This window comes from Manacus vitellinus, unplaced genomic scaffold, assembly GCF_001715985.3.
Source record: "Manacus vitellinus isolate BGI_N305 unplaced genomic scaffold, ASM171598v3 scaffold_88_pilon, whole genome shotgun sequence".
NCBI lineage: Eukaryota > Metazoa > Chordata > Aves > Passeriformes > Pipridae > Manacus > Manacus vitellinus.
The window spans coordinates 252,199-274,286 of NW_021940861.1; the positions used below are offsets into that span (position 1 = coordinate 252,199).

The following is a 22,088-nucleotide window of genomic DNA, read 5'->3' on the forward strand; positions in this document are numbered from 1 at the left end:
CCTTCCATGTTTCGTATCTCAAATGAGGGCTTTGAACAGCTTCCAGACAAAAGACAGCATTGAGCAAATAATGCACTGTGAACAACAGGATCTTTGAGTTGGCCTTGGTTTTCCATGATTTACTTCTTGCTGCACCTCCCAGATTTACTGACTGAGGACTCCAGAAAACTCCAGATGCCACTTGTTTTGCCAAGTAACACTAAACTACAGGAAATCTGTGTACCTAAATTATTCATGTACAATCAGTCATTATTTGGCATAGAGCATGCCTAAAGTTTAGTAATTCCATCACCATCAGCATACCTGGCTGCCGTCTTCCTGTGCCTTCCGGATGATGTTCTGCCGAGAATCAATCCAGTACAGCTGCTTATCCAGGGGATCATAGTCAATGGCTCGAACATTCCTGAGACTGTGGATAGGGAGTATGATGTCTGGACTCTGCTGCTCATCTATCACCATGCGATTAATCGCGCTCTTCTGACTGAACAACAAAAACGTTGTAGGAGCTTGACAGGGTTAAAAACAGAAAGGGGGGTGGAAGGGTTACACACAGCAATAAAATTGGACATTTTTATGTTTAAGAATGACAGCTACTATACAAAACCAGACAGTACCTGTTATTTCATTCCCTTTCTCCCTCTTTGCCAAAAACAAACAAAACCCCAAAATAATACATAAAAATCCTAACCTCTGATGAATTTGAAAAGCCTTTCAAGTGATCTCTTTTTACTATAAATGTCTGTACATGGAAGTGACAGGCAAAGATAAATTTTGTAAGTGGATGGACTAGCGAATGTGAGGACTTCTGCCAAAATCACCTCAAAGAAGAATGGTCAATCATGCCTCTCAAAGAACTGTCCATTTTCTTTCTAAAGGAGTCTCAGGAAAGGCAGTTCACTGTATGAAGTTGAATCCTCTGCCAGGTACACTTCTACTTGCAGAGGAAGGTGAGAAAAAGCCAGCACTGATTCCTTATTTAGAGGTTTCAGGGCAAAAGAGATTGACAGTGGTTCAGTCCTGTTCCCACAAACCTTCTTTTTGCCTGCACTGGAATGAAACAAAAACTAATTCACAGGAAAATCTCTTAACTGTGTGTGAGGCTGTGTTTTTGGAGAAAAATGTATTTGCTCTTCTCAAATCTATGTATCTTTATTATTTCTAGGTGCTTATCTGGGAATAATAACCTGCAATCTGAAAAAAAATAAATCTGATACTCTGCTCCACATGCCAAGCAAAAATTTCCTGGACAGATAGTTTTTTTCCTTAGAAATGCCATTTTGCTGTAGTTTACCAGCTGTACATTACAGTAAGTGCACAAAGCATTTAATGCATTGTTGAAAAAAATTATCTCTGTATTACATAACTGGGTCAGAAATCAGAGGAGATAGTTTAAGTATTTTCCCTTTTCAGAGGGTTCTTTTCAAGAAGGGGTTCTTCTTCACCTGAAGCCACTGCTGTGCAAGATGTCACAAGAACCAGCAGCCAGAAATGCAGTTTGAAGCCTCCCTGAAGTTTGTACAATCAATTCTCTTACAGCACAAGTCTGGAGAGAGTTTAGCAGTAGGAGTTCAGAGTTTAGCAGTTTTGCACTTATTTACAAGCCTGTAAAACAGGTAAGGCAGCACCTGGGAAAGGGGAGGAAGCAAAAGTCTCCTAGAGAACATCATCACCTTGCTTTGTTATTTTAGAATACGCTTTGAATATCTATTCTGACTGCTGGGAAAAAAAAGGCAGAGAGGAGTTTCCTTGGTAACTAACACACAGACCTAACATCCTAAACATCCTATAACAATCAGGCCTAATTGCAAGGTACTTTTGCTTTCTGGAAAACCTGTATTTTCCCTCCAAGTGTTTCTCCAATAATTTAAACTGCTTTCTACTTAGCTCTAAACTGTAGAAGAAAGTCCAAAACAAACAAATCCCCAACAAGTTTATATGAATGTGTACAGCAAAATAATAGATTCAGAACACATGAGAATTCTTACCAAGAAATGAAAAGGCAAAAAAGATTAAGACAAAACAGTGCAGGTAAACATATCATGATAAGAACCTAAAATTATTTCTACTTTTCCCCAAAGACACTCACTTTCCAAGATTGCCTGGCTTACAACTTTGAACTGATGGCTCATTATAAAAAGCAACAGCAGTATTTCTCCCCTTGAGACTCTGCATCTCTGAAACCGAACCAATTTCAGAAATGCCTTCTTAGTTTTCATCATTTTCCCTCCCAATAGTCACATATTTTAACTGTATTTTTGACAGGCAAAGGGAGTGGAATGAGCATGTCTCCTATGTAACCCTGCCTTCAAACTTCATGACACGTGGTAGGTCTGATGAGAGACCAGATCTCACCAGAGCAGTATGTCCTTTCCATGATTAAAAGAACCTATGCACACATGAGCAGGGTAATCCAAAAGGGAGGGCCTCTAGGCTAACAATGTTCAGGAGTACGTAAGCCGAGTTAAACAGGCAGAAAAAGTTAAAATGATTCATTCTGCGATTATAGAAGCCAAAAAAAAAAATATATGCAGAGAAGCCTAAATCTCCAACTACCTAAAAATGAGAAGCTGGAAAGTTCCCAGGTTTGAATATGACAGAGGAAAACTCCTAACACCACACAAGGAGCCTAGAACCTTACTGTGGGGAAACGGTTCTATTTGCTCACAACATATTTCCTATATTTTACTCCTTCGTTTCCAAGAGCATTTTCACAAGCAAACATGACCTTTGATCATTTTGCTACTTATTCTCCACTGCAAGTCAAATTCCTCCACTTACAAAAATCACAGTCATCACCAGAGAGGTGCCAGCCATGCCTTTAACTCGCATGAATGTGTGACACTGTCAAGAGTGCAAGAATTTAGTTGTCATGCCATTGTCATTACCACTGTAATAAAAAAGGAAAGGAGAAGTACAAGACACACGGGAGGTGGAAAAGCAGAGTTCTTTGAACAGCACAGTTTTCAAAAAATGCCATGAGGTGGCATTCGTTGAACAATCTGTCCTGCTTTTGGCTTTAAAACAACAGTTGGATTTTGCTACTCATGCATAATGTGGACAAGATACAATCTGTCTCTCTGTACCATGAATCTCTTCACCCACTGACTAATCTGAATGACACCAGTGGAAATCAGCCATCCAGTGTAGTTGCCAAAATTATGACAGCTTCACTGGCAGCCAGCTATTGAGAGATGGATAAATTATTTGGTTAGAAACTAATTACACACAGCCTGAGGGGCCTCGTGTTTTGTATTCTGCACAACAATAAAGAAAAATGGGGCTTGGCTGCACCGAGATCAGAAATCAGACTGCTGGGGAGGCCGTGGAGCTGAACCCATCTTCACTGAGGAAGAAACACTTTTCGAGGTATGACAGTGGCCCACCTCAGCATCTCATCAGCCAGAAAACACAGCTACCACAGAATTAAATCCTGACCACCTAAAACCTGCACAAAATCCATAATCCAGACCAAACTATCACATATCCTTTATGTCAGGCAAGACTTGAAATAAATAAGCAGATAAATAAACAAGCAAGTAAGCACTTGAGGAGGGTATGACAGACATACAAAACCAAAAGCATTTTTAGCCTTCCTGTTTAAATAGATGTAGCTGAGCCATTGAAAAGGTTCACTAACAGCCATTCCTCTTATTTGTGATACTGGTATATTGCAAGACTATATTTTTATTTCTTTCAATATTCTCTGTTCTCTTAAAATTCAGTAGGATTTTAGTATTATAAAACTGTAAAACTACTCTTTCCTCCAAGTGTAATGCAATCTGTTACTAAACACATGTGCTTCTGCATTTTCATTTTCATTCATTGTGGCTTACCACTACAGGTCCTGTTGTCAGAGTTCAAGGAATAGTGAGCTGGGCAGCCACAGACAAACCCACCAACGGGCACTGCTAAGCACAGGTGAGAGCAGTGACCGTTGCTTGAGGCACACTCGTTCCAGCCTGCCTGCCTGGATGAATGGAAGACCAAGATGTCCATAACGTAATCCAAATGCCCCTGGATGATCGTTCGGTTCTGGCCACTGGTCTTGTTGGCTCGTTCAATGCTGCGCCGGCTCCAGTCTGTCCAGTAAATGTAATCCTGATACTGAGTCAAGCCGAACGGGTGAGGCAAGTCGTCAGCTATAATCTCACGGTCAAGGCCTGTTTCCAAAAAGGAACAGAGACAAAAAGTAGAATTATATGCAGACAAACAATATGCTGCTGAACATGTCCCTTGTACAGAAAGGTCAACACATGATTACTATAAAGTTACGATTTCATCATTAAAAGAGTAAACTATAAAGTAATGCACAATATTCAAATGAAATCTCAGAGCCTATCACAGAAATGCTGCTTGCCATTTACAGAAAAGAATGTATTTTGTTGAAGAACAAAGTCTCAATTTTGAAAATTATCAGGGTTCTTAGAAAGATTCTGTCCTTTCCCTCCTCCCCAAAACAGACGGGGTCCTCAATTTGATGCAGGAACCTGACACTATATTCTCAGTTCAGCATCTCTTGCACCACATTTGGGTCTCTGCCCACTGCTTACAAAATTAAAACTGTTATGAGCTTAATGAAATTCTACATTGCATTATGAAAAAAATTAAATGCACAAGGTTAAACTAACCTGTCTCTGCAATGTCACAACAGGAATGAGCAATCAGAAAGCCAAGACAGGAAACAGTTAATTGTGTACACTGTAGAAACGTTAAGAGACCATAAGGTGCAGGACATGGGGGGGGGGGAATTATTTCTACCATGTTATATCAATCACTTCATTGCCACAGCACCTCCTGCTGTCTAGTCACACAAAATGAAAGGGAGATTATGAAGCAAGAAGTCATTCCCTCTTTGCACAGAGAAGTCAAGGATGCATGGCCCCACACTCTGCCATCGCTAGCCACAGGCACAAGGGAAAAGAAATTCAAACGCCACGTCCCGTTCCACGTTACGCAAGGGAACACAGAGCCAGCCTCCACAGCACACCAAAATAAGGAAGAAGCTGAAGAATAGTTTTCATATTACATATAATTCCCATATTGCATTTTCCTGTTTTGATTTTTTTCTACCTCTGTTCCACTATTGCAAGTATACTGTTTAAACTCCTTTAGCCTTAAATACTGGCTAGTGTTAATGCTAGTCTGAATAGTTTGGCACACAGCAAGGCAGCCCACTCCTATGAGTGCCAAGAAATTAAAAAAAGGTACTGTGCAAATCTGAGAGGACTTGGGTCCTCAATACGGTACCCTGAGACGGTGAAAGAATAAAATATTCCACCTCCATTTAGCTGCAATGACCAGTTTACAAAAATCATCACAAAACACCCCAGTACAAGAGAACTCCCCTGCTGACAAGTACTAGCCAGGAAAAGGTCCTTAGCATGAAGAATAATGGCGGGAAAAATGCCTGGGGATACTAACAAAGATTTAAAACCAAACTGTATTAAATTACATTGTGAAAAATACTGAATAAGCTGTTGTTATCTTGGCTTTCTCTCTGCCTTTGTTATGTATTTGTCAGTGCTCTTCAGAGTAGCAAAACAAGACCCTCCAAAACACTGAAAGCTGACAGCTTTGTCCTACATATAACTGGAAATATGTACGCCTTGTATAATTTTAACATTCTGAGAAACTCTATCATCTACAAGAAAATTGCTAGATCTTGTGTTACATGAACATGGATTATAGAAGCAAACGTTAACACCTCGTGAGTTTGGAAAATTTTATTTTTGCCTCGCAATGCGTATCTTTGCATTATTTAAGCAACAATCTGCCACAAGGAACACAGAAAAAGCAGCAGCATCCTCGTGGTGGTGCTGCGCGAGGCTCTGAGGCTCACCCAGCATGTTGGAGGATTCTATCAGGTTGGTATCGAGGTCAGTCCAGTACAGGCGCCTTTTGGCATAATCAATAGTCAGGCCGTTGGCACGTCCCACATTCGGTACCAGGGTAGTCCGCTCGCTGCCGTCCATAGCAGCTCTGTCAATCTTTGGCTTACCACCCCATTCGGTCCAGTACATAAACCTGATTAAAAGAACAAAAGCAAGAAAGTAATCACATCCAATCCAAGAGAACTCGAGAGGAAAAACAAAACAAAAAACCCTCAGAAAGACCAAGAGAAAAACAACAGCTGTAAATTTGAGCATTTATTAAGCCCCATTATGCGAAATGTTTTTTTTTTTTCCAAAATACAAGCAAGGAAGTGAGTCAATAAGCTTCTAATAGTATTTTTTCTGCTTGGAGCTGGACTGTATGACGATACTTCAGTAGTAACTAATCCATGTACGCCATTTAGGAGGCAAAAAGGTGGCAGTTCGGCACCCTCATTTATACCCAGTTATTTAGCAGGATATTTTTCCATGGCACTTATCTTCTGTTTCTAGTCAGTTGTCTATCAAAGGAATGCAAAAAGGTAGGTATCCAGGGTACTTTTGTTAATAGATGCCACTGTGTCCTAGTTAGGACAGCTGAGACCAGTTCATCACTGGATGGGTGTAACCCAAAACTGTGTATTCTATAGCCTTCCATGCCATTTCCCAGAAACTGTTATCAATGAACCATTTACACTATCTGCACATAGAGCCTGACTCCTCAGGCTATAAACTAGGTGCTAAGAGGCCTGCGAGATAGGAGTTGCTCTTGTTCTCACACCCATTAAGGAACCCCCCCTGCCCTGAGGGAGGTGCTGAGCATTCCTGCCTGAACTGGAGGATATATAATCTTGGAGTCTTGGGACCTTTGGAACCACTCGTGGGATCCAGAGGAAGACTGCAGATCACCGCTCTCAACCAGACTGCAGACCACCACTCTCGACTGGACTGCAACCACCACTTTTCAACCAGACTGCAACCATCACTCTTGACCAGACTGCAACCACCACTCTTGACCAGACTGCACCAGCACTCTCACCAACAGGTTTTCCCCTCTCCTTTTCCTTTGGACTCAGGGGGCCCAAAGAACACCACTCTGTTCATGCCCCAGGGTGCTGGGTTATATATTTGGGTTTTGTGGGTTAAAACCAATTGTTTGTCTGTATAATCATACTTATTGTATTATTTTATTAAATTGTTATTCTGACTTATAATCTCTCTTTTGAGTTCATTTCCCCTGTTGGTTTACCTTTAAACCAGCACACACTGCTCATCTCCACACAACTAAATCAATCAGCCATGTAACAAGTGTGTTACATATCAGCCAAGAGCAGAATAACACAGAATTGTATGGCATTTATACCAGAGCAAAAGTACAGACTATTACATACTCACATGCCAGTTTATGCCTCATTTGGCAGAAGGATAGACTTGTACATATTTACATTTTCTTTAGACACTGTACAGTAGAGTAAGCTGTATATTTGATGACTAGTTAGTCACTTCTTCCAAAAGTGGAATGCAGCTCACATGCAATGTTTACACCTTTCTGCTTTAATATCTCTAGTAACAAACACCTGTGAAGTCTTTCAATTCCAACCAACTGCACAATGAGAAAAGTTGCTTCAAAAACTGATGATCAAGGGGGAGTTATTCTTTAGACACTAGGAGTACTTGGAAATCTTTTCTTAAAACTTTTGCAAGTATTTTGTATATAAATTTTGCAAGTTGTACATAGCATGGAGCTAAGTGTTAAAATTGCCCCCATAGTAGCAATGCCATGAAAACTTCTATATAAAGTACAACTACACTATAAGTATACTTATATAAGTACATATATATATATATATAAGTATACAACTATACTATTGCTATAAGGAAAAAGAGAAAAAGGGCTTTCCTACTCAAGTAATTTTTTTCTGATCTGTAGTAAAGAGACAAAGCATTGAATCATAATAATCCTTGGGAAAAACCTATTTCCAGTGTACAACTAGAATCATCCATAGCAACCTTTTGTTACAAATGAGTAACTGTATCTAACAATCTGGTCTTGAATTCCCTTTGATGTACTAGTCCAGGCAACCCCTGGCAAGTCAGGGCTGAATGCAATATCTGAGTCCCAGTAGCAGCAGAGCAGAACTCTGTCAGGGAAGCACTGTGACCACTGCCACCACCTTGCTGAAACAAAGTAGGAGGAACATGCATTGCTGCAGCTCTTGCACTGTCGTCGGAAACCGTGATAATCTCATAACCTTTGTAAAGGAAGTTCCTTCTTTTGCAAAATAAAGAGTAATACAATATTGGTATAACCTCAAAAAGCTTTTGCAGTAATTATTTAATGTCAAATGAGCATTTCATGGTAGAAGAGCTATTTTAGAAGCTGAATAGTTTACCTCGTCATGCCCCACTCCTTCCTCCCTCTCTCTGCTTATTTGCCCTACTTTTGCTTTTTGTAATACACTTGAATCCAACTAAGAAGTTTCTTCTCAGGAAGTCTTTAATTTTGGGGATAGGTGGATATAATTGTTTCCTCTCCTCCTCTATCACTGCTTCCCTTGTCCATACCAACTAAAAAGGTTCCCTTATCTGAAGAAACAAACACCTTCCTTATTCTCAGACTATAACCTGCCCTTCTCTACTCTCAAATTAAATCATTTAATACCTTTATGGACTCTAACTTGTGATGAAAAAAATCCTAATTTTTAAAATGATAAATATATTCATTTCAATACTATAGTATTGTATTTGAATTAATGAATTCCATAAACCTAAAACTACTTTGATTCTGTGGTTAATGTAAACCTAAATATAAATCCCTTTTTAATGAGCTGCTCTGATTTTTTTGTTTGTTTGGGTTTTTTTTAGTATTCTTATTGATTATTCAGGACATACGGAGCACATTCCTCTAAATTACCAGGTTGTATTCCCCAGCTCAGTTCTCTCAGGGTTTACACACTGTGCCTAACTAACATGCCCTAGAGTAAGCATTGCAATGCTGTTTTTCACTGTTCATAAACATAAAATTAAATCAGCAAGTTACCCCTCAGCAGGGTCCAATGCCAATGCCCGGGGACTGTCTAGATCTTTCCACACCAGCACCTGGCGATGCTGCCCATCCAGCTTTGACACTTCTATACGATTTGTTCCAGTATCAGCCCAGTACAGGTTCTTCCCCAGCCAGTCCACAGCCATGCCTTCAGGGTAATCCAAGCCAAACTCCACAACGTGTTCCAGTGCGCTGCCATTCATAAACGCTCTGCTGATGGTCTGCAGGGATACAGAGATACACAGGCAAATTAGAGATTTTACCAGTCTGTCATTGGGCTGGCTGTTTCCTTTGTTGCATTTTAAACACTTTCAGATTTTAGACATCTCATAGGAAAGAGGATCTTCCAACACGCTCCTTATTTGCAAAGCAAACAATGCTGCTATTCAGAAGTAATGATTTACTGTGCTCTACGAATGTATTCTGTGTCAATTAGAATGGCATTTCACAGGGGAAATAAATGGGATAACTAGTCTGGTTGAATTAAGCAGTCTACATGTCAAAGTGATCTTAATAACACAGTGCCAACCTTGAGAGGGAAATATTTTGGCTCTCCCAGGACTATAGAAAAACATCAATGTTATAGCATGGGACACTATTTAAATCAGCCTAATGAAAAAGTTTAGGACAGAACAGCAAACACAAGGGAATAACCAAACTCCCAATGAGCACAGTAGAGTAAGTGTTTCAGTACTGACGGCTAAATTTAATTTCACTAAGCAGAATTGCTTCTTGTATTTTTATTCCAAAGATTTTTTTTTAACTCTTTGCCATCAGGATCAGCCTGTGATAGCAGATACAGCCAAAATTATATTTTAATAATATATTAGAGTCTAGGCAGTTCCTGGTAAGCCTGTAAGTAAAGGACTAATGTTAGGAAGGTATAAAATTCTTTTGGCAAACATGGGCCACCTTTCTATGTCCTTAATATTCCTATCTGCATACACTCCTCACTCACTACTCACCAGAAGTTAAAAAAAACACTGATTTTTTTTGTTTACTTCCCAGTTTGAACACTACCTGATAATTATGCCAGTTTGTGACATTACACAATAGGGAAGTTTATATCTCAGTCTTCATCTGTATTGCTTACACAGTTCAAATGAGTACCAATGCCTAAGAGTTCAGCCAAGTCACCTCCTGCAAAGTCACTTAAACTCTGTGTTTTTAACTTTGATGATTCTTTACTTGCACAAGTCCATAACTTATTGTTGGCACAGGGCTCAACTCAATTACAGAAAAAGTCATTAAAAACTAAATTTTAGTGCTCACAATTCTGACTAATTCTACAACCCATGAAAAACAAAAAGGAATCACTAGCCTCACTAGTACCAGAGAAAACAAATGATACACAGATTTCATCACTCAACATTTAAACACCTACCCTCCACCTTTTCTGATTTGTCAGTCTAGACCTGTTTCATAAAATCTGTGACTCATAATATGACCTGTGTGCAGTATCTGAAAGTTAATAAATGGGCAAGACCCATTTTCACTTTCTGAGCCAAGACAAGGCTTCCCCCCCATTAGATGTATTCAGTAAAACAACTCTGACTGCTGAAACCTCCTGCCATATGGCATTCTTCTCAGCTTTCTACAAAAAGTAAATGTTTGCAAACTTATTCTTTATGTGAAAATGTATATAGTAGATTTAAATAACATTGTGTGTTGATCCTGACTGGATGTCAAGTACCCAAGAGAAAATATAATGAAAGGCTCGGGGGTTGAGATAAGGACAGGGAGAGATCACTCACCAGTTACTGTCATGGGAAAAACAGACTCAACTTCGAAAAAATAAATTTATTACCAATCAGATCAGAGCAGAATAATGAGAAATAAAACCAAATCTTAAAACACCTTCCCTCACCCCTCCCTTCTTCCCAGGCTCTATCTCACTCCCAATTTCTCTACCTCCTTGCCCACAGTGGCATGGGAGGATGGGGAACGGGTGTTTGTAAGACCCCAAGTTTTGAGCTACAAGCTCAGCAAGCGAGTTTTAGTTTAAAAATATACAAGGCTCCATCAATATGTGCTCTCTGGATTATTAGAAGAGCCTTCAGTTCTTTTAACATGTTAAGAGAGAGCTCAAAAGAGAAAAAGCTTCACACATTTTCTCAAGGGGTACTTTTACTGGTAAACTTAAGGAAAAATAAGAGATCTTGGCAAAATTTAAAGGGTGGCATACAACCAAAATAAAGCATTCAACAAAGCACTGAGTTAGCACATGCTAACACATACAACTTAGCAAAACCCAACCCATTCGGTATCCAGCTATCCAAAATAATAAGAAAGGAGATTAGAAGAAAGATTAAAGAAAGAGAGAGAAAAAGAGAAAATTATATAGCTACCACCAGAGTCCTGTGAGACTCCAGCTTTCACGTGGCCAGGTGGTAGGGCTTGAGCAAAGATGAAGACCACATGCTGTTGTCTTTATTTGCTCTGGCCTTCTGTGGCCTCCCAGGCAGGACTTCTGGCCCATTGGCCACTCTGGGGAGGGGGGAGGGGTGGTGCTCCCACCGTGCCAGCCAACCTAAGGCAGGGTTAGGGGTTCCAGGGTGTGGTATAGGCTGTGCTCCTGGGCTGCCTTTGACTGACAGCTATTCTGGCGTTGCCTGGTGAGACTCACAGGGACTGGGAAATGGGCATTACCTCACCTCCATGAAATTGCCTTGCCCCCCACCCTTTCCTCCTTGAGTTGGTCCAACACAATAATTAATACAATAATCCAGTGTCTCACAGGGTTGTGGTCAGTTCATCACACGTTGCCTCTGCTGCTCCTTCCTCCTCATGGGGAGGACTCCCCCTGCTCTGGTGTGGGGGACCCTCCCAGTATGAGTCCTTCCCTCAGATGGCAGTTCTTCACAAAGTGCTCCAGCATGGGTCCCTTCCAAAGGTCTTTCTAGAACAGGCTACTCCAACCTGGGTCCCTCAGCCCAGGCTCACAAGTCCTGCCAGCAAAACTGCTCCAGTCTGGGCTCCTCAAAGGTCTGCAGGTCTCTGCCAGGAGTCTGCTCCAGCATGGGTTTCCCACGGGGTCACAGCCTCCTTCAGGCATCCATCTGTTCTGGCATTGGGTCCTCCACGTGCTGCAGGTGGATCTCTGCATCCTCATGGACCTCCATGGGCTGCAGGGACACAGCTGCCTCACTGCAGGCTGCACCATGGGCTGCAGGGGGAATCTCTGCTCTCGTGCCTGAAGCACCTCCTCACTCTCTTTCCTCACTTACCTTGGTGTCTGCACAGCTGTTTCTCTTTCATATTCTCACTGCTCTTTCCAGCTGCAGTTGTGGTGGTTGTGGTAACTTTTTTCCCTTAAATACTTTACCCCAGAGGCTCTGCCACCGTTGCTGAAAGGGTTCAGCCTTGGCTAGGGGCAGGTGTGTCCTGGAGCTGGCTGGCATTGGCACTGTTGGACATGGGGAAACTTCTGGCAGCTTTTCACAGAAGCCAACCCTGTAGCCCTCTCACTACCAAAACCTTACCATGCAAATCCAATACAAACAAATTCTAGGAGAGAATGTAGTGTAACAAAAATGTACGCCATTCTTAGTTAGAAAATGCTCTTTTACATATCCCTTGAATTTTGTGAACTGCATTTATCAATCCATTCTAAAGTATCTCAAGAAGGTTGTAATAGCTGAATAGCCAATATGGAATAAATCTCTACCTTCAGTGAAATGTCAGTCCAGTAAATGCGATTGTCTGTCACATCAAAATCCAGAGCGGAAGCTTCCTTGACTCCAGTGAGCGGGATAGCAACGTTGTTGTTGTTGGTTTCTAGAGAGATTCGTCTGATATCTGCTCTCCGAGAAAACAGCAGGAAAGCTTCTGGGACGATGCAGGTCCTCATGTCATTGATGAGCTCCAAGCCGATGGGGCAGGCGCAGCGAAGGCCTTGTGGTCTGTACAGACACAGGTGGCTGCAGCCGCCGTTATCTTCCGCACATGGGTTTGTACCTAAGCATGCAGTAAAAGCAAAAGCAACCATTGCAAACCGACTTCAGGTGAAAGGTGAAGCTAGTCCTCACATGCATCAACAACACTATGAGTCTTTAAGTAAACATATCGTTTTTCTCCTTATATTCTCTGAATAAATTAATTTTTGTTCATTTCCTGTAATCCTTCAGACAGACGTTACTCTACTTGGCTAGAAAGCCAGGGCTTGTTTTCCTTACCCCATGAAACAAACCCAGCATTATGGAAAAGGATCTGGACTTCTACAGCTACTGAGAATTCCAGTTCACAGCACAAGCACTGAAGCATGTAAGCAAGTGTATGTTCTGCTGCTTTTTACAGTACACTGGTCCAGTTACATTCCTACAGCCCAGGTGCATTCCTAGAGGTGAAAAATTTGCCCATCTATTTTCACATCCATTCAATGGTCTCTTCTCTCTAGGATGCAAGTGAAGCAGCTCTTTGCAATACTCACTTGTGTACCTGCACGTGCTGCAAATGCACCTACTAAGAGATGCTTGGCACTCACGAGTTCCATTGGCCAAACAGTTGGAAAGAGGGCTGCAATTAAAGCACATATACCTTGGGGCACCTTGTTAGTGTGGCAGTAGCCATGTAAAGATATAGCTCAACTACATTTGACTACTTTCCTGCAGTACAATCCACACATGGCAGCAAGAAGCTGCAAGCCTTACCCACACAGCAGAATATTCAGGTAAGGTGATGAGTTCTGTGATGCTACAGTTACACTGCTACCAGTGTTTGGATAGCCTATGACAGCCAGTTTAAAGCTAGATCCTCCTTTTTTTACATCACATACACTACAGGACAGGAAGTACTTCTAATTATTTTTAAAGATGATTTTCTAGCATTAATGTGAAAAGTACTTAACAGACTCAAACCAGCTCAGTCTTAGCTTTTGCACACTGGGAGCACATGCTCAGATTGCAAGATGAAGAGTTGCTACAGCTGCAGGTTCATAAATAGTTAGCTGTTACAAAAAGAAGATTCATTTTCCATGATCCTTCTTTTCTTCTTCTGGATCCAGGGCTGTTCAGATTTACAAGCTGTTCCGATTCCCTAAGAAGCAGAAAATTACCTGGTTTGGGGTGTGCCTGGTTGTTTTCCAGCTCAATATTCTTCCAAGTTAGAGAACTGAAGCACCTCACACAAGACCTAACCCATCCCATCAAACTGCTGCCGGCAGTTATCATGCAATAGAACTGCGTTCTGTCCATTTCTAAAAATCTGCAGAATAGCACTGCTGAAATTTTCTATTTCATTTTCACTTGCCTTATTAGAATTTTTACTCACCAATTATCTGGTGAACATTTGTAGCTTTTAGGCCCATTAGATCAGGCAGTTGATCTATGATGATCTCTCTCTCTGCTGTGCGTTTATGCACGCGTTCGATGCTGCGTCTTTGCCAGTCTGTCCAATAAATGTAGTCTCCCAACAACGTGAATCCAAATATATGAGGCAGTTTGTCCTCCACCAGAACTCTTCTACCAGTTCCATCAGTATTCATGACCTATGCACATATACAAACACAAATTTATTAGGTATATAGAATAAATCTGCTGCTATTTGTCAGATTAATAAACTAGCTGCTCCACACTTAGATTTCAAATGAAGAAATAATTTCCTATCCATTATAATGCTATCAATGTTATACAGCATCGTAATAAAAAAAAAGAGACTATATTAAGGGGCACTTACTCTAAAAGCCATGGAGGATCCCTTATTTATAAGGCTAGTCTCATAAGCAGATCATAATACGAAATTATGACACAACACTCCTTACATTTGCTTTAGGAACTATTATTATGTAGTAGTATTTACACTTGTTACGCCTCTTTTTTATTTCTGACATGAGTTTTGGTTTAGTTTTAAATGGGAGACGCTGTGTTTTACAGGAATGAAGATAAACTTACAAGGGTTAAGGAATTCTGGGTCAGCTTCTTGTATTCCACAGTCCCTCCCAAGTGAGCTTTGCCCAGGTTATAGAGAGCAATAAGAGGAAGCCCCACATAAATACTGGGAGTCAAACAGTCAAGACAATCTACAGAGTATATTTATATTCCCAAGTCTGAATAAGAAACCAGTCTTACATTCTTCAAAATTAAGTACATTAATTTTTTACTACAAGGAACAGTAATAGTCTGTAAATAATTGCATGCCTTTGATCAAGACACTTGAATTTACTGTGTCATTTTTCTCTACTGCCAAAAAGGAGTAATACCTAACTTCCTCAAAGAGGCACTGAGAGGATTAATTAAACATATGTATGCATCTTCAAGTGATCAAGTACCTTATGAATGCCAAATATTATTACAAAAAGTACCATACTGACATGAATGAAGAGTCCTGTGTTTTAAGAAAAGCTTAAAAATTATTCAGCATGGTAATTTTTCAGAAAAAATCTTCTGAAATATTCCTGCTTGTTTCAAATTTATAGCTTGAGCTTACAGCATGTATACCACCCTTCCAAAAACAGAAAAAAAAACCCCAACCAACCTTAATATAAAAACTTCCCAAAATAATATGATTCACAAAATTCAAGATAGCGTACTAATCCCTGAAACATTTAAACATCCTTCCCACTGCCCAAGGATTTCTAAGTAAAGGACTAGAAAAAGAATGATTTACTAAATCACTGTTTTCAAATCTCTCTCACTTGCCTTGTGGAATTGAGACAGCCACAAACAAGTGTGTATGACTTCCCTTTCTTCCCAGGGCTTAAACTCAAAGACTTGTGTAATGACAACCTTCAGGATCAATTGATTTAGAAAGTCAGACTAGATGGATGATAGTTTTCATCCAGAATAATTTCCTAGCTCGCAAGAAGTGTAAAGGTCAGTTTGGAGCAACTTGTACCTTTTGCCTACCCAAGCACATACGAGAAGAGAGGAAATGAATAGAGAAGCAGAACTGAAACACACCTTTCCCAGCATACAGTATAACATACACATTAATAAAATATTTATAAATTCTCTAAAAAACTGGAAGAAATGCTATAATCTTCACAATAATTTAATTTCTCCTTAGAACTATTCCTTGTCAAACTTCCTGACATTATGGCACTTACTCTCAGTATATTTGAATGGGAATTGAATTTTTATGTGCACATTTCCCACAGAAAAATCAAAGGGGCTCTGTATACTTGCTGGTTTGTAGGAATAAGCTCCATATCTACTTAAGAAAAGCTCATAATTACTTTATGGCATTGGCTTACCAAAAATCTTCAGTCTAGCAGTGTATGCTTCTACAAATGCACATGTATCTCAAAAATAGACGACTCATCTGTGATGACTTGTTTCCCCCTCCCCTTTAGACTACAGAGATAAGCCATTTGTTTGCAACTAATTAATACATGGCAATTAGTGCTTGCTAAGCAGACTAAAAAGATACACAGAATGGAAGGATGTTGTAAAGTGAATCAACTAAAACCACATAGTAATAAGCAATAAAACATCACCATCACAAAGCAGTATCTTTAGAAATTACATTTTTTGCCTTGTACTCATAAAAGAAAGAAAATCCTCTAATTAAGGAAGAGCTTAACTACTGGCAAAGAGAAGGTGTGGGGTGTGAGATGAACTTTCTTTGGCAAACATTAAAACAAGAGCTGTTTAAGTAAGCTTCCCCCTATACTGGAGAAAGTCAGGAAAAGAGAACAGAGGACTTAAGGATTAAGTATCTGCTTTTAATTAATTTTTGGGTTGACTCATACAGGCTATTTTGAAAGACACTTATATGTCACCTACACAAAACATGCACCTATCTGAAAGTACCTACACATACCTGCCACCCTGCTCTCACTGCAATTTTACCTGAGTACATCTGTGAAATCTTACTTAATATAAACATCTGCCCATTAGCAGCCAGGTACCACCATATATATATATATACATATATATATATATACACACACACACTCATATGTATACATATTTTTAATTTTTTTTCCATGGCACCATATTGTCTGCACGCACTTTGGTTGCATTTTAGGTGATTTGAATAGAATTTCAGCCATAGGTTACAGAATCAAGCAGTCTGGTGTAAGGCAGAAGGAAAGTGGCAAGGGATGTAGGGATGATACATATAACAAAAACAAAGAAAAAAGAAACAATCACTAATTAATCAATTTCAAAGAATTCCAGCATCATCTTTTCGCATACTGAAATTCAGACAATAATCAAGTCCCAGTCAATACTCCTTTATGCATTCCTTCCCCCATCTCCAGTTCCACATGGATCAGCTCATCACAGTGAAACCTGTCCAGAATCCCAAATACAAGAAACCTATCTTCAGCTGCTATGAGGCAGTGACTCCAGAGGTTTATGCTGCTTTTAACCACAATGTGGTGTGAGTTTTACATTCTGAGGCCATTATACTACAAACCACACTGAGAATGTAGGCTACTAGAGGAAACAGATGTGGTGCAACCATAAACACCACCTTTACTGAAAAAGCAAATAGTTCCATGAAAGAAAAGATAAAACAAAGTCCAAAAATTAAATGGCCTCAGAAAAAATACCAGATATCCTGTTTGTAGAATAAGGGCTTTGTTTATGCTAGAATAATAATGAATGCAAACCTATGGCCTCAAGAAAATACAGCTTATTCAAAGTTAATTACTGCTAAAAATGTAGTCACATTTTTAAGATGCTGTACTTAATGATCAGCAGGAACAATAAAATAACAACTTTGAAGCAGTACTTCTAATTTAAAGTTACAGACTGGCATGCACAGAGACATATTCTAAGGGTCTTTCTTGCTATCATATACCCTGCATTCAATTCACTCCTGAATACCATTAATCACTGTGATGAATAAACTAATGCAGTAAATTCGCCATTTTGATAATCTGGGATTATCAAAATGGTAGTTTAAACTTGTCATTTAACTGTTTTAAGTCTAGAGTTTCACCACTAATCTATCTCATTCATTAAAATCATGTTCAGCTCTGGTTAGAGGTTGTGCTAGAACCCTGGCAAAACTGTGCAGACAAGCAGTCCACTCAGGTCCAGTGGACCAAGGCCAGTGGCAGCAGAGACTAAGCAAATGTACACTAGTTTATGTGCCCAGCACTGAGGAGATGCTAATCATATAAAGTGTCTGTCCCTACTGGGCTACTTAGATCAAACATAAGAGCCCTGTTCTACAAGGTGTCAGACAGCCTTCAGTATGGATGACTGAGGCCAAGGTGACAGAGTGCAAACCATTCACATTAACCTTTCATATAAACTTTTCAAATGAACTCATAAGCAGAGTTTAATTTTCAATATAGAGCCACAGAATCATAGACCAGTCCAGGTTGGAAGGTACCTCGAAAGATCATGTGCTCCAATTTTTTGTGGGAAAGGAGCCTAGATGAGATTATCCTGTCCAGTCATAACTTGACAACTTCCAGTGATCGGGACTCAATCACATCCTTCAGTAAAATATTTCTGTCTTACATTAAGAGGAAATCTCCCTCAGTGCAACTTGTACCAGTTGCTCCTGTCCTCTCCATGTGGCTCCATGTGTTGGGAGAGCCTCCATCCTCCTTGAGTACTGGAAAAATGTCCAGAGCCTTCTCTTCTCCAGGGAGAAAAGACCAAACCCCTTCTGTCTTTACTCACGGGACATGTTCTCCTATGATCATCATTGTGGCCTTCCTTTAGGCCCTCTCCAGTCTCTCTGCATCTTTTTTGAACTGTAGGGACCAGAGCTGGATACAGGTCTCTAGGTATGGCCTGACAAGCATTGAGTAAAGTGGGATGATCATGTCCTCACCTCTGCTAGCAATCCCTGTGGACACAGCTCAGGATCTGATTTGCCTTCATTGCTGCAGCAGCATGCTGGATTTATGTACACTCTACCAGGACCTGCAGGTCCCTTTCAGCAAGGTTCCTTCCCAACCACACAGTTCCTAGCCTGTTTTGGGCTCTTAGTTTATGTCATACCACATGCAGGACCTTGCACTTGTCCTTTTTTTGCCCTTGGGAAATCTGTGTTGGCTACCTGCTTCATTTGGCTTGCAAGTCTCTAGGAGAACTCTTTCCAGGGACTGGAGTAAGACTAATGGGCCTGTAGTTTCCTGGGTCCTCTTTTGGATGTAGTTATAAATAATAAGGGAGCAGGTTAAGTATCAAGTTCTTTCTCAGAATAATGGGAGCAAAGGAAGTCAACACACAATGAAAATTTATAAACACCACCTGGTAACACTATCTTCAAAAAATGAAAGATTACTGGAAGTCCCCAGCTAATACTACAAGATGTTGCCAGAACTTCATTTATTTCACAGACACACACATCAGCAAAAAAAACCCCCAAAAATCCAAACCAAACAACTTCTTCCAGTAAAATCCACAAACTCATCTAATTTCAGATACAAACATCTTACAATAAATTAATAGTAACTTGAACCTCAGCCCTGATTTTTAAAATCAACAGCCAATTTTTGGACAAATAACAGATACCTTAGCTGCTATTGGTTCCTGAACTTCAGCATCTTTACTAGCACCAGCTTAGTGATCCTCAGAGAGGTCAGAAGACCTCACTTAATATACAGGACCTCAACTACCCTACTCAAATACTGCTGCCATCACTGCACCAGCCCTACAAAATTTCTATCAGCCTTTAGATTTGGCAATCATCTCCTCAGGTTAACTCACAGGAACGATGCAATTGTAGCATTTATGTTTCTTCTGAAAGGATAAGGAATTAGCCTTCTCACCCTGTGGCAATGCTTTGCATGTCATGTGTTCCACAAGTGCACACTAGCTTGTTGTTTCCTTGGTATATGTTGAAATATACTCTTAGATATACAGTTACAATTTACTTTACAGCATGCACAAAACTCCAGACGTTTGGCACAGACTTCTGTGAAGGAAACATCACAGAAAAAAAGGTAAATTCTTCCTGAGCAGACCTTAAATTTTTAAGTCATTCTAATGACAAGTTGGGTTTCTTCCCATAGTTTAAGAACAGCAAAAAAAATCATAATTATCACCTTCACAATTTTTACATGGGTCATGCTAACGCACCATAGGAATAAATACAAATAAAAACAGAGGTAAAAAAGTGAATTTCTCACAAGCTTGATCATTAAACACTGCTCTGCTTAAGATGATTGCAGAGAAGCATCACTGTTGAACAGCTGTGAAATACTGAATTCAATACAAATAGCCTGATATTCCAATATACAATGGGAAAAGATACTGAGCAAGGCTTGCATTATACCTGAAATAATCTAGGAATACTCACAGTTTAGGCTTAGTTCCTTCAGCCCTGATTATCCAACGGTAAATACTTACACATGCTATTTGATGCAACAAATAATGACTCAGTTCATGGCACTGCTAATCAGGGATATGACTGTTCATTGTCTATCTAAATATACACGAATCTTACTTTACCAAAAAAGTGAAAACCAACACTACACTCATTAAATTTATTTGGTTAAGGAAAAAAAAGAAAACTGGGGCAGCATTTCTCCTAAAAATAACTCTAAAAGACAGCCAGAATGCCTTCTAATCATTATATTAGCATTTTTTCAAACTGGGTTTGAGAATGATAAATTTTCAACTTGCTTCTTTAAGTAACATAAACAAAACAGAATGGAATGCTTTTACTGTTACAAATGCAGCAATATCATATGATTAACACGTCTAAATTTCCAGTTTTATTAGTCTTCCACTCTAAAAATTTAGAGTCTTGATCAACTATACTCTCTTTAAGTGAGCAATTGAAACTTCCAACTCAGTTTGAGGAAATTATTCTGTCACTGTCATTAACTTACTGTTAACAGCATTTTCCCACAATTCTAAAATGTTATGAAATGTTTTAGATATTAAATGGGAAGTCATCTCTTCATTGCAGTGAAATCCTGAGTAATCAGCAGAAGGAAACCCCTGGAACCCTTTCTATTTGCTTCAAAAACCAAATGCCTCCAGTCAACTCTACAATTTCCTACTGTTAATTGTTTTATAACAGCCATTAACAATTTCTAATTTAACAGTTCCCCAGCACCCTCAATTTCCTTTTGAGCTCTAACAATTTTTCCAAATAATTCAAAATATATTTTTTCTGAGCATGGATAATATTCCTAACAGGACTGCAGTGAAGATAAATATGTAAGAACAGAATAGAGATTAACTTCGTAAATACCCTATCATGGTACAGACACTGTTAAACGCTCATTTCTTTAACAACAGGACAACTTTCCTAGCTCACTGATCAATCAATGTCAACAGAAATGTTTTCTCAGCGATGGAATTTAATTTTAGAAACAATTGGTTCAGTTTTTAATGAAATTACTTAAGTCAGGTAAGGGGACAAGTAGGCAGGAAAAGGATTTTAGAACCATTGTGACAATCACATATGACGGCTCCTAGGCAATCTCATGCTTTACAAAAAAACCCTTGCATTTGTAAAGAACAGGTTAAGAAAAAAAATGAGCCAAATGAATGAACAAGATAAGAAGAGAGATTTTCAGGGGGGAAAAAGAAGCTACTCTGAGAAGATTCAGTGGTAAAACAAGTGAATAAAAATGCTTTGCTATGAAGGGATAACAAAGGAAATAGTAACTGCATTTTGCAACTTATTATTTAGCAAACTAAGACCTATGAGCAACCATACACAATGCTTTGCAGAAAGCAAAAAACACTAGCCAAGACCAATCTGAATCCTCACAGTGGGTTTGGGGGATAGTTTTACAAGATTGCGTTTGCTAAAACAACTCCTAATGCTCTTGCATATGGGTGAAAGCCTCTGTTCTCTTCTTCTTTCCCAAGGTACTTTTTTTCAGGACCTTGCCCCAGAAACTTATTTTTAAGTTGTTTTCCAGACTCCTTCGTAAGCAATCATAAATGATTTTTTTGTAGAAGGAAAAAATGTGCAAAGTTTTCTGGCATTTTAGCAAGCCCAAGTGGTTCAGGGAACAGTCCAATGAGAGACTCGGCCAGCGCAAAGTGGCGAAAATGTTATGAAATACTTTTCAGCTTTGGTGGCAGTAAGCATTTAAGTTAATTCAACTGCTCCCATTCACTTAATCACTTCAATGCTGACAGTCTCTGCATGTCCAAGAGCTTGGTTTTCCACCTCTTTTCACAGACCCTTTGCCACGTTACAAGATGATGTATAGTACCAGAAAAGATATCCAGGTTAAGACCACAAAATCTATGAGGCCTTGAAAATAGCATACGGGCCTACATACCAGGTCCAAAGCC

General features: G+C 39.6%; 1 protein-coding gene across 2 annotated transcripts in view; it reads right to left on the reverse strand.

The window, feature by feature from the left end:
• Window positions 1-22,088, reverse strand: part of LRP6 (LDL receptor related protein 6) — a 125,644-nt gene that overhangs the window by 23,674 nt on the left and 79,882 nt on the right. For both annotated transcript variants that reach the window (XM_029965015.1, XM_018085816.2), the window contains exons 8-13: window positions 14,185-14,401; window positions 12,584-12,873; window positions 8,911-9,137; window positions 5,840-6,024; window positions 3,834-4,160; window positions 304-506 (exon numbers count right to left, since the gene is read on the reverse strand). In XM_029965015.1, the coding sequence (XP_029820875.1) occupies window positions 304-506; window positions 3,834-4,160; window positions 5,840-6,024; window positions 8,911-9,137; window positions 12,584-12,873; window positions 14,185-14,401 (1,449 nt within the window). The remainder of the gene's footprint in view (window positions 1-303; window positions 507-3,833; window positions 4,161-5,839; window positions 6,025-8,910; window positions 9,138-12,583; window positions 12,874-14,184; window positions 14,402-22,088) is intronic.